Here is an 18,630-nt window from a genome sequence, read left to right as displayed (position 1 = left end):
TAAAATGGTGAATATGAGGGGAATAAATTCAACTGTTAATTTCCTTTTGCCCTTTCAACCTTATTGCCTGACTTCGCTTTCCCTCCTGTCATGCCTCTCTCCACTCTCTCTCATTCTCTTCTACTTTCGCTGTGTCTTTCTCCAGAGCAGGGCATTGACCACATGGTGTTTTAATTAACTTGTGTGCTGTGTAAGAGCCAAGACTAGCAGGAAGAGACTCAGGGTGTGAATATACCATCACAGTAAAGCACAACCTAGAGGCAGGGCATTAATGGCATTGGCGCTTCTCTTCTTTAAACGTTAAATCTTGCAATAGACGTGGTTAGTGTAGAACAACTGTAGATGCAGCTCCTTCAGCACCAAGCAAGTGCTGGCTGTTAGAGAAAACATGGAACCCATCATCATTTGTTGCAAGAGAAAAATCTTTTGCTTTCCTGAAAGGTTCAACATCTCTGAACTTTTGAAAGCATTCTGCTAAAAGGACACCCAGAGAGTACTTTTGATGTGCCTTGCAGCCACTTACTACATTTCTGAGGTTACAAAAAAGATAAGGTTTTATTTTATAGAGCTTTAGGACCATCATTTTAGAGTAAAAGATAAAAGTATGGAAAAGATGATAACCATTTCAAGGGAGCAGCACATTAAGTCAAGCATGAGCATACATAAACACAAACGTATAGTGAATATTTTGTCTACTTAACTGCTGTTGGCTTGAGCCCAAATACAGGTGAATAGTCATGCAGTACTTGTGATCATTTCTCCACAGCACTACAAGGATTCCTCTCTAGACCTCTCACTTTGACCATCTCTTCCTCGATCTGCCTGAATGTTGTCTCTCTTACTCTTTCTGACAGCGTAATTAACAGGACTGTGGGGTGCACCACGCATTACCCATGGAGCAATGTGACAATCACATTACTGGACTCGATTAGACAAGAGAAAACCCTCCTCTCGTTTCCCCCAACCAGTCAAAACAGTTGACATCATGGTGAACAGTTACACTTGGGGTATTTTCACTGAACCACGGGAGCAGGCGGTGACACTTTCCTAAATATGATAATTGGAGTGTGATGAAAGACAAAACAATAAGAACTGGATCAGAGTAATGTGAAGGGAAAAATCAACACTGTACAGAATAAATCCTCTGTTTTCTTAATGAGATGAGTAGATGACACGGTGATCTCATGCTGATTTAGGAGTCAACAGGTAGAGCACACAAAGAATTATGAACCATAGCTATAATAAAACACAGTATAATTAAGGCTTCAGAATTGAAAGTGGCTGGGGATATGGAGATAACAGGTTTTAGGGAAATATTATTTGGTTAATTTGAAGCATAATTAATGTATCAGACCAATGGGGTCCGCTGAGTTGCAGTAAGCTGATATTCAGTGACAAGATTGTGAGGGAAAGGTGACAGAACAGAAGTGTGTGTGAAGACTGTAAGTTTTTGAAAGCAATAAAAATGGTCCGAACCAGACCCCTATACCACCCACCCCTCCTCCTCTTATTAGAGTGGGGGTGGGTAGGTTTGAAGAAAATGTAATAATAAGAACTGGGCAAGCTCTTAAAAATAATCTGCCTCAATTTCATAATTAGTCTGCACTACGTTTTCACACAATTAGCACGTTAATTACCCTAAAACTGCCACCAGTGTGTGTGTGTGTGTGTGTGTGTGTGTGTGTGTGTGTGTGTGTGTGGATGAAGAGGATCAAGGGAGAGGGAGGAAAAGACTAGAGCAGAGAGAGAGATGGTATCTATCAGGCAAAAAAGACTGTAATGATATGGACAGGAGCAGAGGTGAGATGGAAGATACAGAAAGAGATCAAAGAAAAACTAGGGGCTAACAGGTAAGATCTGAGGAACAAAAGGAGAGGAGAAGCCATGTAGTTAAGTGAAAAGAACGAAATAGTAGGTAAGTGATGGCAGCAACTCTAATGAGTGTAGGTTATGTTGTTGGATGTGTGTGGCACGTGCTTTTGTGGGAGAGTTTATCTCTGGGTTTGTGCATTTCAGGCTCTGTGTGTGGGTGTGTGGGTGCGCACGCGTACAACACAGCAAAAGCATGAAGAGTGTGTGTGTGTGTTTGTGTGTGTGTATGGACACGAGGGGAAAGAAGTAAAAGTTACTCCAGCTGTACTTCTGTTTCAACTCTATCTTTTAACGTCTCCAGACATTACTAGACGACTCAGAGCGATGTCAGCACTCACACACACACACACACACACACACACACACACACACACACACACACACACACACACACACACACACACACACACACACACACACACACACACACACACACACTTGCACCGTACCTTAGTTTCACACATACACACAAACTTACATGCATACATACACACGCCTCAGAGTACACCAGTGACTCTGGAATTGCCTGTCAGGTCTGGCGAGGTGCTGAGGGTGGGGGGTTGCAGAGCGTTTGTTCCCCAGAACAACTCACAGGTCTACCTCGTTAATCTCCATGACGACAGAGATGCTAAGGCAGCAAATTAGTAGCAGGCAAAAAAAAACTGTCACGGGGGAAGCTCTTGAAAGAACAGACTCCATACTATGGAGGTAGCTCTTTAGTTAAACACAAGTTTTCCTCAAATCACAAGTATACAAGTATACTCACATAGTATATAAAGTACACACACGCAGACACACAACCTTTTCTTATCCCCCTTACAGGCAATAATGGGGCCGATACGAAGAAGCTTAACATCACTGCAGTGGCTCTGGCTTTCCTGAGAGTATTAATTTTGATGCAAAAGCAACCAGTCAGACAAACAAACAGGATTAAACTCACGTGTGTGGTGCAATGTGTTGGTTAAGCACATTAGAATATATGTAAACTCTAATGCATTTGTTTGTGATCAGTGTAGCAGGGGGTGTCAATGTTTTAATTGTGCCTTTAACATCAAACTGTTCAGCTTGGGTAAGTTTTGTTCACTACCTCGGTGCCTGCTGAGGTTGTTTGTCTGCCGTTTTCTCTTCCTTTGAGGGCAATGCCTAAGTATTATAAATAGTATATGTACTGTATATATCCATACACCTATCAACAGGGAGTCAGCTGAAAGCACAAATAAAAATCCTACATTTTAATTGAAGCCATCTGATTTTAATCTATAGGTGTGCTGTAGGTATAAAGCCAGTCTCTTATAGCCTCACTCCTCTACATGCAACACCACAGTGTTAACTACAATACCACACAGTTTAATCTGCCTGCATTATAAATTATATTTTAACTCTCTTAGTGTTACCTCAACATACCTGCAGCAGAATCAGAGCATGAGTCATGTTGGACTGATTATATGTGATATAACTGTGGCTCATGAATAATGTAATCTTGTTTAAAATTTCACACCTGTCTCCCACCTGTGTGTGTGTGTGTGTGTGTGTGTGTGTGTGTGTGTGTGTGTGTGTGTGTGTGTGTGTGTGTGTGTGCGCGCGCGCTCGTTTGTGTGAGAGACACTGAATCATCCATTCGCTGTATAAACACAGGCACAGACCAACTTACACGCACAAAAATATAACAGAGCGGGAGACCTGTGCCTCACTCACCGATCATGTGATTCGCGACATGAATCTGGATCTCCCTTTCCGTCTCAAACGTCATTTGACATTTAATACACTGGTACGTCTTCTTCTGTAAGAAAAAGATACACAAACACCGAAAAACATTATCAATTATGTATAACACTGAAACTTGGTATGTCCAAGGTACACTCAGAAACAAGTTTATAGAATATAAAATGCATAAATCGCAAAAAAAAAATATATATTTCTAAGTAGTATATTCCACTTTTACATATAAAAAAGCACTGCATTTAAAAAAATAAAGTTATAGATGAGTGGAAATTTCACTCTCTAACTGTAATATTACTTTAAGTCATAATTATAGTCATATATAGTCATGATTCACTTTATTAAACTAGACTAAAAAGTACTAGAGAGCATTTCCCAGATAGCCAGCTAGTAAAAACATTACATTTACCTACTGAAAATGTCAAGCATAATAAAATGTCAGAGTGAAAATGCAAACAAAAACTGCAAAACTTTCATAATCCACCATTAATGTGCGAGAACTGTGAACCTGAAATCTTGCACTAATCAAGCTGTGCTGAAAGTAAGATGAGAAAAGTAGAAGAGATATACATGCAGTCACACACACACACAAACACACACACACACCAAACCTCTGCAGAGGGATAGAGTCAAAGAGTAATAGAGAAAAATTAATAAGGGGTGGAGAGCAGAGGAAAAAGATGTAGGGAAGAAGCAATGAAACAGAAACTGAAGGGATGAGCATAGAAGACAAGAGAGAAAGAAAGAGATGTAGAAAGAGCCAGAGAAAGGAAGGGTGAGAGACACAGAAACGGGGAGAGAGAGGAGCAGACGATCTGCTTATCCATTCATAGCACACAGCGATCACTCATGCACAAACACATACAAAATACACAAAGGCCCCACTTCCACTATCTCTCTACTGCTTCAGACTGGTACACTGAGTGCTCTCACACACACACACACACACAGAGAAATCCTACTTTGTCTGCTTTGTGCTGTTAGACTAAGCAGAAACAAAGGTGCAGGTAAGACAGAGTGTCCCTGGGAACTGTCTCTAACACATATACACACACACAGACAGACAAGCTCACTTGCAAGTACACACTCGCACACATAGACACGCAGCAGGTCCCGGGGAGCCTGACTGTCAATATCAAGTAGAGTGAACAGCTCCCACAATGCCTCAGCACGCCCCAGCCGCAGGACCCAGTGGGGCTCAACTGACACACACCGACATACAAACAAGCACACGTATGGAAGCTACAGACACAAAAGCAGGAGAACTTCACACACACACACAACTCATGCAAAGATACAGTGGAATTTCTGAGTCGCATGCACTCCTGAAAATGTCTATCTGTTAAATGCTGTTTATCTGAGTTACATGAGATTTCAAATACAGTTCTAACTATTGGATTTGTGTAATGCTTCACCTGTAACACTGAAGCTCTATTCATTTTATGCCATGGTTTTGATGACACTACACAGATATCATCACTAAAGATACAAACCTGATTCTAGTTTTCAGTTTCTGAGTAGACACTTTTTTTCCCACATCACTTCACCTCAGTAAAAAGTGACAAAAGGCTGAGAGGTTTTCAGTTGTTACATCCAACAGTTTCCATAAAACCATTTACTTCTCTGTCTTATCTCAGTCTAGCCTATCTCACCTTAGGTGCAGGTGCCTCAGCCTTCTTCCCTGCTGCGCTGGTTTCAGGGGTGACCTCAGGGTGATCTGTCTGGACATGACTCTCCAGGTCCTCCAGGCTTTCAAACTTCACCCCACACTCTGGACACCTCAACCCAGCCATGGCCTTCTCTCCCTGCGTGTCCCCCGGGGTGGCAGCTCCTCCCTGACTGGGGCTTTGGCCGTTTGTGCCCCTGATTTGATTGAGCATTTCATTTATTTCAGCTGATTTTAGCAATAAAAATACATGTATTTGCATATCAGTCTGTGTGTTGCTGTACTATATTTTTCTCAAAGGAAGGTTACTAGAAAACCTGTGTACACCTTTTGACAGGTGTTTGGAGAAAACCAGCACATACTAGATGAAGATGTGTCTAAGACAGCAGACAAAACATAAAATGTTATCAACAAGGTTTTTAAGAAAGCCAGCTACCTGCTCATGCAGCCTGCACAGAGGCCATAAGGCAGGCCATTGACATCCAGCTTCACCAGCTCCCCTTTGTTCTTGAACTCCTTCAGGCAGAAAGCGCATTTATACAGCTTATGCTGCTGCAGCTGGCCGTTTGGGGACGAAGAGGCTGAGCCATTCCCTGCACCTCCATTCCCACCTCCCCCTCCAGCTCCTCCAAGTGCAGAGCCAGTGGAAAGCTTCTGCATGTGGAAGGTGCCATGGATCTTCAGCTCCAGAGTGGAGGTGACGGTTTGCATGCAGACAACGCAGCGGAAGCCAGTGAGGGAGTTGCGGAGGTCAGGGTGCATCTGGCAATGCTCTATAAACTCCTCCTCACTCTGCAGGGGCATCTTACAGATTCGACAGGTTCCAGTGTCCAGGCTCTTACTGTGAGTCACCTGCAGAGGGGAAATATATAGAAATGATCAATGGAAAAATACAAAATAATAATACCACTAAGCATTTTTTATCTGTTCTTTATGAAAAAGTGAATGTATTTTTTAAGAATCAAGAGAAGTGATCTTCAGCATAATCCATAATGTACACACTGATCATTATAATTTATTATTTCAATTTTTTTAAACATACAAATTTTTTAAGAAGTTTGACATTTTTAGCAAACCTTTTTTCCTGCAGTGTGTTGCAGAACAAATTGCCTCCCTTAGGACAGTTTAACTTTTTTAAGTTTAAATTCAAAGCAGCCAAATAAGTTGCAGGATCAAAAGACGTACGCAGACAGAAAGCACCAGAAAAGTAACACAAGAGGAAAGTGAAAAACATGTTTCCCACAGACTGCTGTGTTGTTATACCTCTGAGACCATCCACTCTGCATTTGTTTTCTTGGTAGAAACATAAATTACATAGATACCTAAAAAAAAAAAAAATACATATAGCCTAATATAGCCTCACATTGCCTAAACAAATAGGATGAAAAACAAATGCCCAAGTACCTTATGCTCAGTCAAGGTCAGCAGGGAGGGGAAACGCTCGCCACAAATTGGACACATGTAGTGCTTTGCGGGGCCACGATGCGTCTGAGCATGCTCACGAAGACCGTTTTCCGAGAAGAAAGTTCTGGAGCACACGTTACACTTGTGGTTCCCTTTGATAAAGTCTGCCTTCTTCTTACGAGAACCTGGTAAACATAGACGCTATTGTTATCAAACACAAATTAACTAATGAATTGAAATTGATTAATTTTCTTTTCAGATAACTGAAGTTGAGAGTGACATTACCAGCATCATCTTCTCCTGGCCTGATGTTGTGGTCACGCAGTCGGTGGTTTTGTAGAAGTGACTCCATGGTATAAGCTGCTCCACAGATGTCACAAGCGTACATGGGTTCTGAATTGTCTATTTCCTCCTCACCCCCGCTGGCCTCGTGGCTGTTGGCAGCATCTCCTCCCTGGGCTGCTCCTCCACCCACAGCTCCACTCTTCAGCAGCATGTTCTGTAGGTCGGCTTGTTCAGCAGCCGCCACTGTTGCTCTTTCAACGCCTGTAGTACTTCCATTACCACCACTTGCTGCTCCTCCTCGTTTAGAGGACTGCGCCAGCCCATTGGGCGTCCCATTCTGGCTCCCACTGCTCCCTGTACCACCTCCATTGCCGGTGATGTTGCTGCCATCAAAGATGCAGTGCTTCTCCCTCAGGTGTCTCTCTAGTAGTGAGATGGCATGAAAAGCTTTGCCGCAGAAGCGACACGTGAACTTTTTGCTGTGTGTGGTGATGTGGCACTGGAGCTCCACTTCTGTTCCAAATGTTTCTCCACAGAAGATACACTTCCTGAGCTTGAGTCCTGTAACACAAAAATTAAGTTAGCAAACATTCAAGACCACTACTACTACTATTGGATTAACACTGTACAAATTCCAGCTCTTCATTTTTTAGGTTTTCTTTGGCAAATGTCAGTTTTCTTTCCTTTGTTGTTATGTTATGTACTGTGTAACAATGAATTTTCAGATTTTATTTCCCCACATAGGTAAAAATTAATGACACAGAGGCTGTGGTCTCAGGAAAGGTATACTGTACCTGCTCCAAGCCCACCAGGGAGGCCTGACCTCTGACCCAGGTGGTTATGCTTCACATGGAGCTGAAGATCACTTTCCTTCCTGAAATCCCAGGCACAGGCTGTGCAGCGGAACAACTTTTTCTCATTACTATGCTTCACTGCCAAATGCACCTGAATGACAGAAAATGCAAGAAAGAGTCAATCCACAATTCTTCATTTCTATGGTTGTTTCATTAATATTTTTAATATACCAACAACAGTACATACCTATTTGCATTTTTGTTCATGCACTGATGTGAGTTATATTTGTAAAGTAAAAGTCAAAAACTAAGACAAATAACATTGGCTGACTTATTCACCTGTATAGAGACTTTGGAGTCAAAGACTTCCTGGCAGAGAGTACAGTGGTACAGGACAAATGTGTGCATGTCTAACAGATGTTTCTGCAGGTCATCCACCGAAGAGAACTGTTTATCGCAGCTCTCACACACGTACTGGGTTGACGTGGTAGTGTAGTGTACTGTCAGGTGTTGAAGCAATGCCTCCTGCGATTCAAAGTCCTCCTTGTTGCACTGGGGACAGGACTGGCGCCTCAGCAGCATCTCAAGGTGTGACTTTAGGTGGGCCTGGAAACCCTCAAAGCTGGAAAATCGCAGGTCACACTGGTTGCAGGGGTAGTCCCCGTTACTCCCCAAGGAGGGAGTGGAGTCCCCTCCCAGTCTGTGACGTTTTGGGGAGGAGATCTCTACATCAGAGGAAGCGGGGCTTAGATCTGCAACCTTTGCCTGCCGTTTGTTGTTGGCCAGGGGGATGTTCTTATGGTTCTCCTTTATGTGCTTGGTGAGCTTGAGGAGTGAGCCGAAGATAGGAGAATTGGTGCAGTAAGGGCAGGAGTAAACCTGTACATGGACAATAACTTTATTTTTTAAAGATTATTATACATTTAAATAAACTATGGACAGTAAAAGACAAAACTGAAATGCTATGGAGAAGGTGAGAGAGAGAGACACAGCCATAGACCTTAAACTATAATAATACTCATAACTCTGCAAGCTCACATTGTAAAAACTGGTTGAAATTTGTCACGCAGAATTTTAACCATAGATTTCAGACCAGCAGTTACCCACAGTAACTCATAAATTCATATAATAAAAAAAAAAAACATTATCACAGATCTTTAATCTCAACTTACATGAGCAATATGCTTCATTTCACACTTCACTGGAGAAAGTACAGGAAACCACCTAATTAAACAGGAACCAGCTTTTGCTAATTAGCTCAACCACTGATAATTGATTAGTAGTTGTGCAAAGACATGCAAACTCCAATTAATCAACTCTGATAAAAGATGTTTGTCAAATATAAATCTTAACTATTTGTTGATTCTCACCTCCATGAAGGACTGGGATGCAGCCTGGAGTACAGGAGACTCCAGTTTGGCCACCGCTCCTCCAGACACAGCTCCGCCTCCTGCAGCAGAGGTGCAGTGTGTCTGCTGAATGTGTTCTGTCAATGAAGACTCTGTGAGGAATCCCATGGAGCACTGGTTGCAGAAGAAGGCATGGTTCCCTTCTAGGATGGAGGATTATATTGTTACATTCCCTTACATTAAATTATGATACTGAAGTAATGTATTTAACAGAGTACATATTATAACAGTTTGCTCATATTTTACAACATGCTATAATATTATACTTAAGCTTTTTTAATAGACCCTAAAGTAACATTTAAGACACTTTAGATTGTTTATCAAAACTTGTTTTCTTCAACAACACACCTAATGTGGTGGATCCTGCCACAATCCCGCCAGGCAAGCAGTGGGACACCCTGATGTGCTCTTGCAGAGAGTTTATGTCTCCAAACATGTCAGGGCAGTAGTTACAGTGGAACGCGGTGACATTAGTAAACTGCAGCAGGGGAAACGTTGCTGCTGCTGTTCCTACAGCTCCTCCACTGGCACGGTGAGCTTTGCGAACGTGTTCGTTGAGGTTGTAAAGTGTTGGCAGTGTGTCCAGGCAGAGCTGACATGTATGGCTCTGCTGTGGCTTATCTGCATGGATGGTCTTCAAATGGATCTCCAGCACTGCCAGACTGTGGAAGTCTCTCTTGGAGCAATAAGGGCAAGAGTATGTTACTTTACCCCAGTTCACTCCTCCTCCTGTAGAGATGGACAGATAAACTGCTACCTTAGAAACACACTCACAGAGTCTAGACTTTTAAATTAAGAAGTGCTGAATTTAAATTAATAAGTAATTGGATTAGTTAATCTGTTGGCTTCCATACCTCCACCTTGATGACCCAGGCTTATCCCAGTATCTTCCCCAGTGTCAGCACCTCTTCTGCGGCCCCGTTCACTGCCAAGCGTGGCTTTTAGGGTAGAATCAGGTGTGGAGCCTCTCTCCAGGCTGGCACTAGAGTCTGGAGTGGCCGAGCTCATTGAGGCCACACTGCCCAGTGCAGGGTCAGGACTGGCCGCGCTGTGATTGGAAGAGTCAGGCTGGCGATGGCTGTCGAGGTGGCAGTATACATCCTCCACAGAAGGGAACTGTTCTGAACAGACAGGGCACCTGGAGAAACCCAAAAGGACCAGTAAGATTCAAAAACCTATTCAGCATTTCCCATCACAGAAAAGTTTTGGAAACTTTTAAAAGCTAAGCCTAGTCTTACTTGTGTTTGCGGTTTGCATGCTGTGTTTCAATATGCGTGAGGAGTGAAGCCTCGTCTAGAAAAATCTCAGGACAGTGGATGCATTGCAAGTCAGCTCTGTCAGACAGCTGGGGGTGTCTGGTAAGGACGTGTTTCTCCAGCTCATCGGTTTGGCTGAACGTCTCCTCGCAGTAATCACACATATACAAGTCCTGCTCCAGGTCACCATCTCCTCCTGCTCCCTTCTTCCCTCCATCCCTCTCACTCCTCAGTGCAAGGTGCTCTCGGTTCTTGCGGTGAGCCTGGCAGAATAGGAAAGTAGTCAACATTTGGATAAGAATGTGTTGTTGTGTTCTGTTAAAAGGTTTTCATATGGTGGCAAAAGGTTCTCCTGCATTTTACTACGGTGAACTCATTAAATTCAGTTAAAATTTTATTAGTTAGTCCTTTTTTTATTCTTTGCTATTGTAACTTGTGTAAACTGCTTAAGAAACAATGGTAATAACAAGCATACTTACACACTAGTAATTTTATCGGTAACATAGAAAGTAAAACATTTCACCTGCATGTGGCTCTGCAGTGATGAGGTGGAGGAGAAGCCGCGCTTACACACGCTGCACTTAAACGGTTTGCTGGAGCTGGAGGTGTTGATTTAAAACAAATGGTCACAAACCAGACTCCAAAAAAAAAAAAGTACGGATCAAAAGCAATTTGTGAATTAGTGAATCATGATAATAGGATCAGAAGCAGTCACCTGTGTGTCTTCAGATGGATCTTCAGATGATCAGAGCGGGAGAAAGCAGCTTCACACTCCTGACAACTGTACTTCTTATCTCCTGCAGCAGGTGACAGATTGATGAGAGATAATTCCCTAAGAGAATCACTTTGTTCTAGAAGATATACACAGACCGAACACATGCTGCTTCTGACATGCAGCATAACACAAGTCTTATGACAATATGTTTTTGCTTTAATGGAACAATAAAAAAGATTTATTTAATGATTGAGGATCTCGCCCTCTGTTCATAGTATATCAAGGCCAATTAGGAACTCAAAGACAATCAGCATGCATTATGACTTGATGATTTTTGTCCTTACCTGTGTGGAGTTTGACATGGCGATCTCTGCTCCTCTTGTGTTTGAACAGACGGCTGCAGAAGGTACACTTAAAAGGCAGCTTGTCACTGTGAATCTGTTCATGGCGCTTCAGGTAGCTCAGACGACTGAGGAAGACCAAGAGACCTCACATGACAAACAGGCATTCATATACATGGATTTAGCTGCTTTTTGTTGCTTGGCCATTTCCTTCTTATTAAGTCTTCAAAGGCTGGTTGAAATTTAAACTACCTTCACTGTATATGTGTTCAATAATAAGAAAGGAACATGAAGAATAGAGAAGACAGCTAAGTAGAACCGGTAATATGGAGGATTATGATGATGACTTTATGGTGTATGTGACAGCTGCTCTTAAAGTGGGTCTGGAGTTGTTCCCTGGGGGGGTTAGCGGGAAATGTATTTACCTCATTCCTTTTACTGTTTGGCTTAGTGGTCCATGTTACCATGGTAATATTGAGACTACTGTTTATTCATGTACACATTGATATTCATGAGTGAGATGTGAGGATGTAACCAAATATGACATTGGTGTTAGTCTACAGTACATTGTGTATGCATCATGGGAAGCAAACATCGTGAGTTGATACCTGAAGGACTTGTCACAGAACTGGCAGGGGTACGGCAGGCCAGCACCTCCTTCCTCCTCGCCACCTGTGGCCATGCCGAGGTCACAGCAGCCATCAGGCATCTGTGAGGGTGATGCCACGTCTTTACTGGAGGGTGAGGAAGGCACCCAGGAGAGCCCCGCTGGGTCATCATCGGCATCTGACAGAGACAGAGACAGACACAGAAAATGTTTAAAAATAAGTTCAGTTCACCTAAAGCAAAAGATAAAAAAAAAAAAAAAAAACATGAATGTTTTTTGTACACAGCTGCACAATAACAAAGAAAGAGACAGAAGAGCACAGACGGAAAAAGTGGGGGTAAAACCAGGAGCATTAGAATGATTAGGAAGAAGTTACATCTTTCTTGGAAGGCAGAAGGCGGTAGAGGCCTGTGGGAGTTCAAATAAAAAAAGAGCATATAAACAAAAGAATAAACACATTTATCCTGGTTATACACACACACACATATATATATATATATATATATATATATATATATATATATATATAAATGAAGAAAATGAGGATGGCAGAGATAAAGAGAGAGAATGAAACAGAAGAGAGAAACACTCCGGCAGCAGCAACATCTAAATAGAAAGCTCCAAGAACTATGAATCCCCGACGGAGCCCAGAAATAAGGACAGAGTGTATTTTCTCTCCCTTCATCCTCCCTCTGCAGCCATCCCTCGTTCCATCCCTCCCCTCACCTCCCCTCCCCTCCCATCCGTCCCCGAGGACCATAGATCCGCCTCATCATATTTTCATTAGGGCCTTGGCAGATTGAAACGTCGGAAAAGCGATTAGGAGATGTGGAGAGCCGAGCGGAAAGATGGCAATATTCACTCTCTTTATCTGTCATACATAGGAAATTATGCATTGCTCTTTTCCGTTTTTCCTTGCTTCCTCCTTTTACTCCCCTCCTCCTGTGTAGTCTGGCACAGAGGCGACAAAAAGGCCACGACTCCTTTAATAGACACTTCAGAATGTATTTGATGCAACAAAAGAGGGGGCTGAATAATGCTTGATATTGTTGTGTTCCTCTTTGTGTGCTCTGCGAAGCAGCACAGAGAGGCTATTTAGCATTTGCCTGGAAAATGTAAAGGAGAGGGGAGATGACAGGAGGGTGTGTGTGTGTGTGGGGGGGGGGGGGGCTGTTTTTCCTTTGCTTTTATCTGATAGCTATATCAACTAGCGCCAGCAACAAATCAAAGAGAGAAAATAAGGAAACTAGAGTGGTAGTGATAGGACATAGAGGAAGTCAGACGCAAGTTGTGCCAATATTCATCATATGTAGAGCCAATATTTCTGCAATGCAAACACTCCAACACACAAGCACAGACATACAGTATGTGCAGAAGAAAACTTTCTCTTGATAATTTTAGAAACCTCTCCAAAGCACACACCGTTTTACCTCAACCAACTCCTACCACTATCTTGTGTGTGTGTCTGGTCTACTGTGTATTATGCCTTGCAGAGAGGGGGTGGAAAACAGATTCTTGTGATGAATCGATCGCCGGGAAAATGTAGGCACTGCGATGAGCAAATAGAACTCTGCAGGGGGGTCTGGGTTAAAAAAAAGAAGTAAAACCATGAATTATAAATTTGACTGGAAGCAAGAAGGAAAATAAGAAAGGTTTAAGAAAATATAAGGAATAGAGATATCAGCATGAAGCCTAACAGCAAGGCAACGAGCGAGTGAGAGAGAATATGAGTGAATGAGACAGATGGGGACGGGGGAGATAGTTAAATAGAGAGCATGAAGGAGGGAAGGAAGGAGAATGAAGAAGTGCATGGAAGTATTGACAGGGTGAAAGGAGAAAAAACAAATATGTGTCATTGTGGAGCCATGCACAGGAATGATGATGATTTATGAAAATGATTTATGATGAGTGGCAGAGACACTGCTCGAAAACTCAAATTGGAAGAATTTTTTACTTTACTCCTCAAAAATATTCATAGTTATATTAGTTCATAGCTTTCATGTACTAAAACAGGTTGATGTTGATGTGCACTGTATCATTAAAATCATTAAAACTATAACCACTAGATAAACGTTAATAAGTGTTAAAAGTGTTAAAAGTGTTATTTTTTTCAGGGATGTAAAGAAGATTTATTAAGTTGGCATCCATGTTAACACCTGAAGAAAATCTTACTATGAAATTGACATGTAATCCCTGGGGATTGCACCTGTCCCTCTCTGGACCAATCAGTTTAATCAAACTAGAGTCACCACACTTGACAGATGTGAGGAGGAAAGCCTTCAACATGTAAAAAAACAACAGTATACACATAGCGTAACTTTAGTATCTGCACCTGGCTCTAAGCCAAGCAAGCTGTGACCAGATCTGTGCGATGACCCAATAAGGTCAAAAAGTAAGCTGATGTTTTGCATCCATCACTAGACAGCTGTCTCTTTGTTTTAGTGCTGAACTGATTTGTCAAAACACCAGACAAGGCATATTTTCAATGTTTTACAGTGCAAATGAAGTACAGCATGTGCGCTAAACCCTACTGTCACTAAAAACAAAGCAAAGTGAGAACAGTGGCAGTGATTTACATAGAAATGTTTTCATATACTACTGATCTTTGTACCTCACAACATCAACTTAAAATCTCTAATAATGAGGCAGAATTACATCAACACATCCAATGGCAGCCCACATAAATATACCTACGCAGAGTAAGATGCTGTTAAAATACAGAACGCCTATAAAATGTCCAACCCAGACACCCCCCACTGCCCACACATCAAGGTACATCAGGGAGTGTTTTATGCAGCCTATGAAACATTAGTGATACTGTCTCAAGCCGTCTCCTTCATCTTTTCTATCTTATACTTCGCTGTTTAAGACAAGATTCATTTGACAGTAGTCAGAAAGAGAGAGCATACAGTCAAGCACCAGACACAAAGAAATACTCAAACTAAAATGGTCAGTTGGAGTGGATCGAAAACAAACAAACAAACAAAGAAAAAACAACCAGCAAAAGCAAAGCCAAGGAGTCCAAGGAGTAAATGAAGCCCTGAAAAAACAACAAAAGTGATTGTTCACAGTGCCAGTCTGGACCAGTATAAGCACACCAGTATGAGTCAGTTAAATGATAATGTTTCTGAGGTGGGAAAGTGGGAGGCGGAGAGAACGAGAGAAACACAGAAGAAGAAGAGATTCAGTCGGAGCAAGGGGGAGAAATCACTTTTTGAGGGGGGATGGAGGGGTGTTGAGAAAGAAGGGGAGGAGAGATTAGCGTCATTAAAGAGCCCTAATCCTCTGACTAGCGTGGCTGGCGCTAAAATGGAGGATCACACGGCTTTTTAACGGCGCCTTTGTCAGTCGGCCGCGAGGGGACCTGGCAAGACAAGGCCGAATGGCAAACTGGGAGAAACCGGAGGATAGGGAGGGGGAGAGCGAAGAAAATTTCAATGAAAAGTTAAATTAGAGAAGAATCCTCGAGAGGAGAGAAGATGAGGATGGATGGTTGAGGGAGGGGGATTTTACAAAAAAAAAAAAAAAGAGGGGGAAAAAGTAGTAGGAAAAAAAAAAAAACAGAACAGGCAGGAGCATGCGGACGCCGACACATGCTGTTCATACCCCTGTCTCCTCCTTCTCTTTTCTGTTCTTCTCTGGCGAATGAAAACCAACGAGAGGAGCGGAGTGGAGGACCACAGGGCCCTAACAGCTCCGATCCCGCTTTATCTCTCACTCTGCAGTCTTCTTCCTTCCCATCCATTCCCTCTATCCTTCATCCCTCCCTCTGTCCCCAGCAGTCCCTCTACTCTTCTGTCTTCATCTCTCTTCCACTACCTCCCTCCCTCGCTCCCCCCCTCTGTCAGCTTTCATGTTGTTACTCATTATAGCGCTGACATCTCTCCCTTCGTCCCTCCGTCTCTCCGACAGTCTCTCCCCTACTGGTGTTGGCCTTCACCCCTGTGTCTCAGCCTGGACGGGACCACAGGATAGAGGGGGGAGGGGTTGGGGGGGGGGCAGTGTTCCAGATGGACAGACTCTGGACTCCAGAGGGCAGAGAAAAGATGGAAGGATGAAAGAGGAGAGGAGAGGAGAGGAGAGGAGAGGAGAGGACCAAAGGGTCTGTAATAATAAAATTAAAAGACCAAACAGGAAGTAAACTGACCATTTGACTCCACCTGAAATGACAAGACACACTTGCAAACAGCACACACACACTCCCCACATGTCTCTCTAATAGGCCAGACAGTGTGGCAACGTGTGGAGGACGCAGCCTTGGTGAAACACTCTAATGAAGATACACACACGCTGATAAATCTCTCTTCATGTTGCTGCCTTCCCCCCATCTACTGACCCCCCCCAATTCAGTAACTTTGTCATGACTAACACAACAAGAAGCTTCAGAGACTTGAGATGTAATAATTAACTCTATTAACCATTTATCTAACCATTACACAATTTCAAAGCAGACATAAATTATTTGAAATATGGCACAGTATATCCAAATTATGGCTCTTGACCATAAGGCTGTAAACGACTGAAGGGGCTGACATGGAACCAGTGCTCAAGAACATTAGTTCAATTAGCTCAGTCTGGATAACAGCATCAGTTAAATGCCTGAAATAGTAATATAATCCATGCATGCCATGTTTTCTCTATTTTCTATTACTTTGATGTTTGAATCAAAAGGAGCTCAGCTGGTAGCAGCAAAATGGTTTCAGTTCCCAGCGCTGCTGCAAGAACTAAAACTGACTACAACCTAGGGTTACATGCAGAAAATTCCAAATTACCGTATAAATGAATGATACAGAAAGCTGTCTGTTAAGTTAAACATGCAACTATTACAAGATCATTTTTAAAATGAGAAACAGCTCATAAAATTTGTTTCAAGTGCTCGGCTTGAATATCCTCATATCAAAGAGATTATCAGGGGTTTGACACCTTTCATACTAATTGTAATTTGAGTCAGAACAACACATCAAAGTCTTCCAGTGCCACCCAGATGGTGACATGATGCTAACATGCCTGGTATTCTAAATATGAATAGCTAAATGGAAAGCTCTGTAAATATATCAAGGAAACCTGTCTGCTATATGACATTGTCCCAAGTTAAATGCACAGGTTCACCTTGGGTTTAGCCGTCTACCTGTTCAAATTTTAATTCTACCATTAGCCTGTTGTCCTCTCCCCACCTCCTCTTCCTGTTTCCTTCATCCAACCTCCCACCTCCCAGCTTTCCTTTCCACCTTTCTTTTGGCCGTCGGCCCAGACCTGCACCTTTCCCAGCAAGACCCCTGCTGACCTCCTCTCCCTCCATCCCTCTCTTACTTCATCCCTCCTTCCATTGCTCCCCAGGCCCCCTCCGATGGCCCCAGGCTGCCCCAGGCGTGTACACACACACACAGCCACAGTTTCACCATAGGGGGCAGAAAAACAACTTCCACCCTTGGCTCACTCTGGGCAGCCCAACACATACTCGCTCTTGCTTTCTATCTTGAGCGCACAGAAAGACTCATGCACACACACACACACACACACACACACACACACACACACACACACACAGGCAAACACAATCAGAGTACAATTAAATATCAAAACTTAGTTAAATCTGTTGGAAAACAGGCATACCACACACGTATTCATCATCATTGCCTCTTGTTTGTAAAGAAACATCCTGTATATTAAAATAAGAGCATTTACATCTGTTTGGATTCATGCAGAAAATAATTTAGATCAGCAATAAGCCCACATCTGGAATTGACTAATAAACTACATGATTTGTGGTTTTGCTTTTTAGGAAGAGAGACTTCATAAGTGAGTGATGCCCATCCTGTTTAGAAGGCTGTTTATTACTTCAAGTTGGTGCTGTGCATGAGGTAGACATCACACATTACAGTAATAGTACCATAATACAAGTGATGATCAACTCATTGGATTTACAGCTGTGCTACAATCATCTGAAGGTTTTCCCATATACTAGACATAATGAATTAGGATTGTCAGACATGAGAAGACAAGAAGGAATCTTACCTAGATCTGTGATTACCATACGAGTTGGCATGGAAACCAATAAGGTAAGCGAAGTTCACTGGTTGCAGTGCATTATGAAAATTGCACAGTTGGAAGGTTTATTTGACCAGTCAAATTGTTCAACTGAAACTACCTGTTGTGTAGTCTATCTGCTGTAGCTGTGAAAAAGTAGAAACAAGAATCGACTGCAGAGAATACAAAGAGAGACTAATACATTTTCAGATTCACAAAAAGTCCTCACAAGTGACCAGTTGTCTGTTTTTACACAGATCTTTTGTATCTCAGAAAATGGTAACAACATGGGCTACACACACGAAAGTCTGGGAAATGCATTCACAATATGGTCCGATGTCAACAGAGTGCATCAGTTCACACATATGCACGCGACTGTAACACTGGCTTGTGCTTGGAGGACCCGCAGTCCTCTGCTGCTGTCCTTGTAGTAGCTCACATGGGAAGCAGTCTGTCGGGACAAACACACACACACTCATGTGCATACGTGCCACAGCGAGGACAGATAGAAAGGACGACGACGCAGTCTGTCCGG

General features: G+C 42.6%; 1 protein-coding gene across 1 annotated transcript in view; it reads right to left on the bottom strand.

The window, feature by feature from the left end:
• The window catches only part of znf423 (zinc finger protein 423), a 129,281-nt gene that overhangs the window by 57,529 nt on the left and 53,122 nt on the right, over positions 1 to 18,630 (bottom strand). The window contains exons 4-18 of the mRNA XM_026366315.1: positions 12,070 to 12,247; positions 11,465 to 11,589; positions 11,121 to 11,202; positions 10,929 to 11,004; positions 10,388 to 10,668; positions 10,004 to 10,287; positions 9,498 to 9,878; positions 9,111 to 9,292; positions 8,080 to 8,619; positions 7,741 to 7,891; positions 6,947 to 7,507; positions 6,662 to 6,846; positions 5,694 to 6,109; positions 5,244 to 5,454; positions 3,568 to 3,652 (exon numbers count right to left, since the gene is read on the bottom strand). Of these exons, the coding sequence (XP_026222100.1) occupies positions 3,568 to 3,652; positions 5,244 to 5,454; positions 5,694 to 6,109; positions 6,662 to 6,846; positions 6,947 to 7,507; positions 7,741 to 7,891; positions 8,080 to 8,619; positions 9,111 to 9,292; positions 9,498 to 9,878; positions 10,004 to 10,287; positions 10,388 to 10,668; positions 10,929 to 11,004; positions 11,121 to 11,202; positions 11,465 to 11,589; positions 12,070 to 12,247 (3,738 nt within the window). The remainder of the gene's footprint in view (positions 1 to 3,567; positions 3,653 to 5,243; positions 5,455 to 5,693; positions 6,110 to 6,661; positions 6,847 to 6,946; positions 7,508 to 7,740; positions 7,892 to 8,079; positions 8,620 to 9,110; positions 9,293 to 9,497; positions 9,879 to 10,003; positions 10,288 to 10,387; positions 10,669 to 10,928; positions 11,005 to 11,120; positions 11,203 to 11,464; positions 11,590 to 12,069; positions 12,248 to 18,630) is intronic.

This window comes from Anabas testudineus, chromosome 6, assembly GCF_900324465.2.
Source record: "Anabas testudineus chromosome 6, fAnaTes1.2, whole genome shotgun sequence".
Lineage (NCBI taxonomy): Eukaryota > Metazoa > Chordata > Actinopteri > Anabantiformes > Anabantidae > Anabas > Anabas testudineus.
The sequence above is the reverse complement of the archived record's forward strand: the minus strand, read 5'-3'. Positions and strand labels throughout refer to the sequence as shown.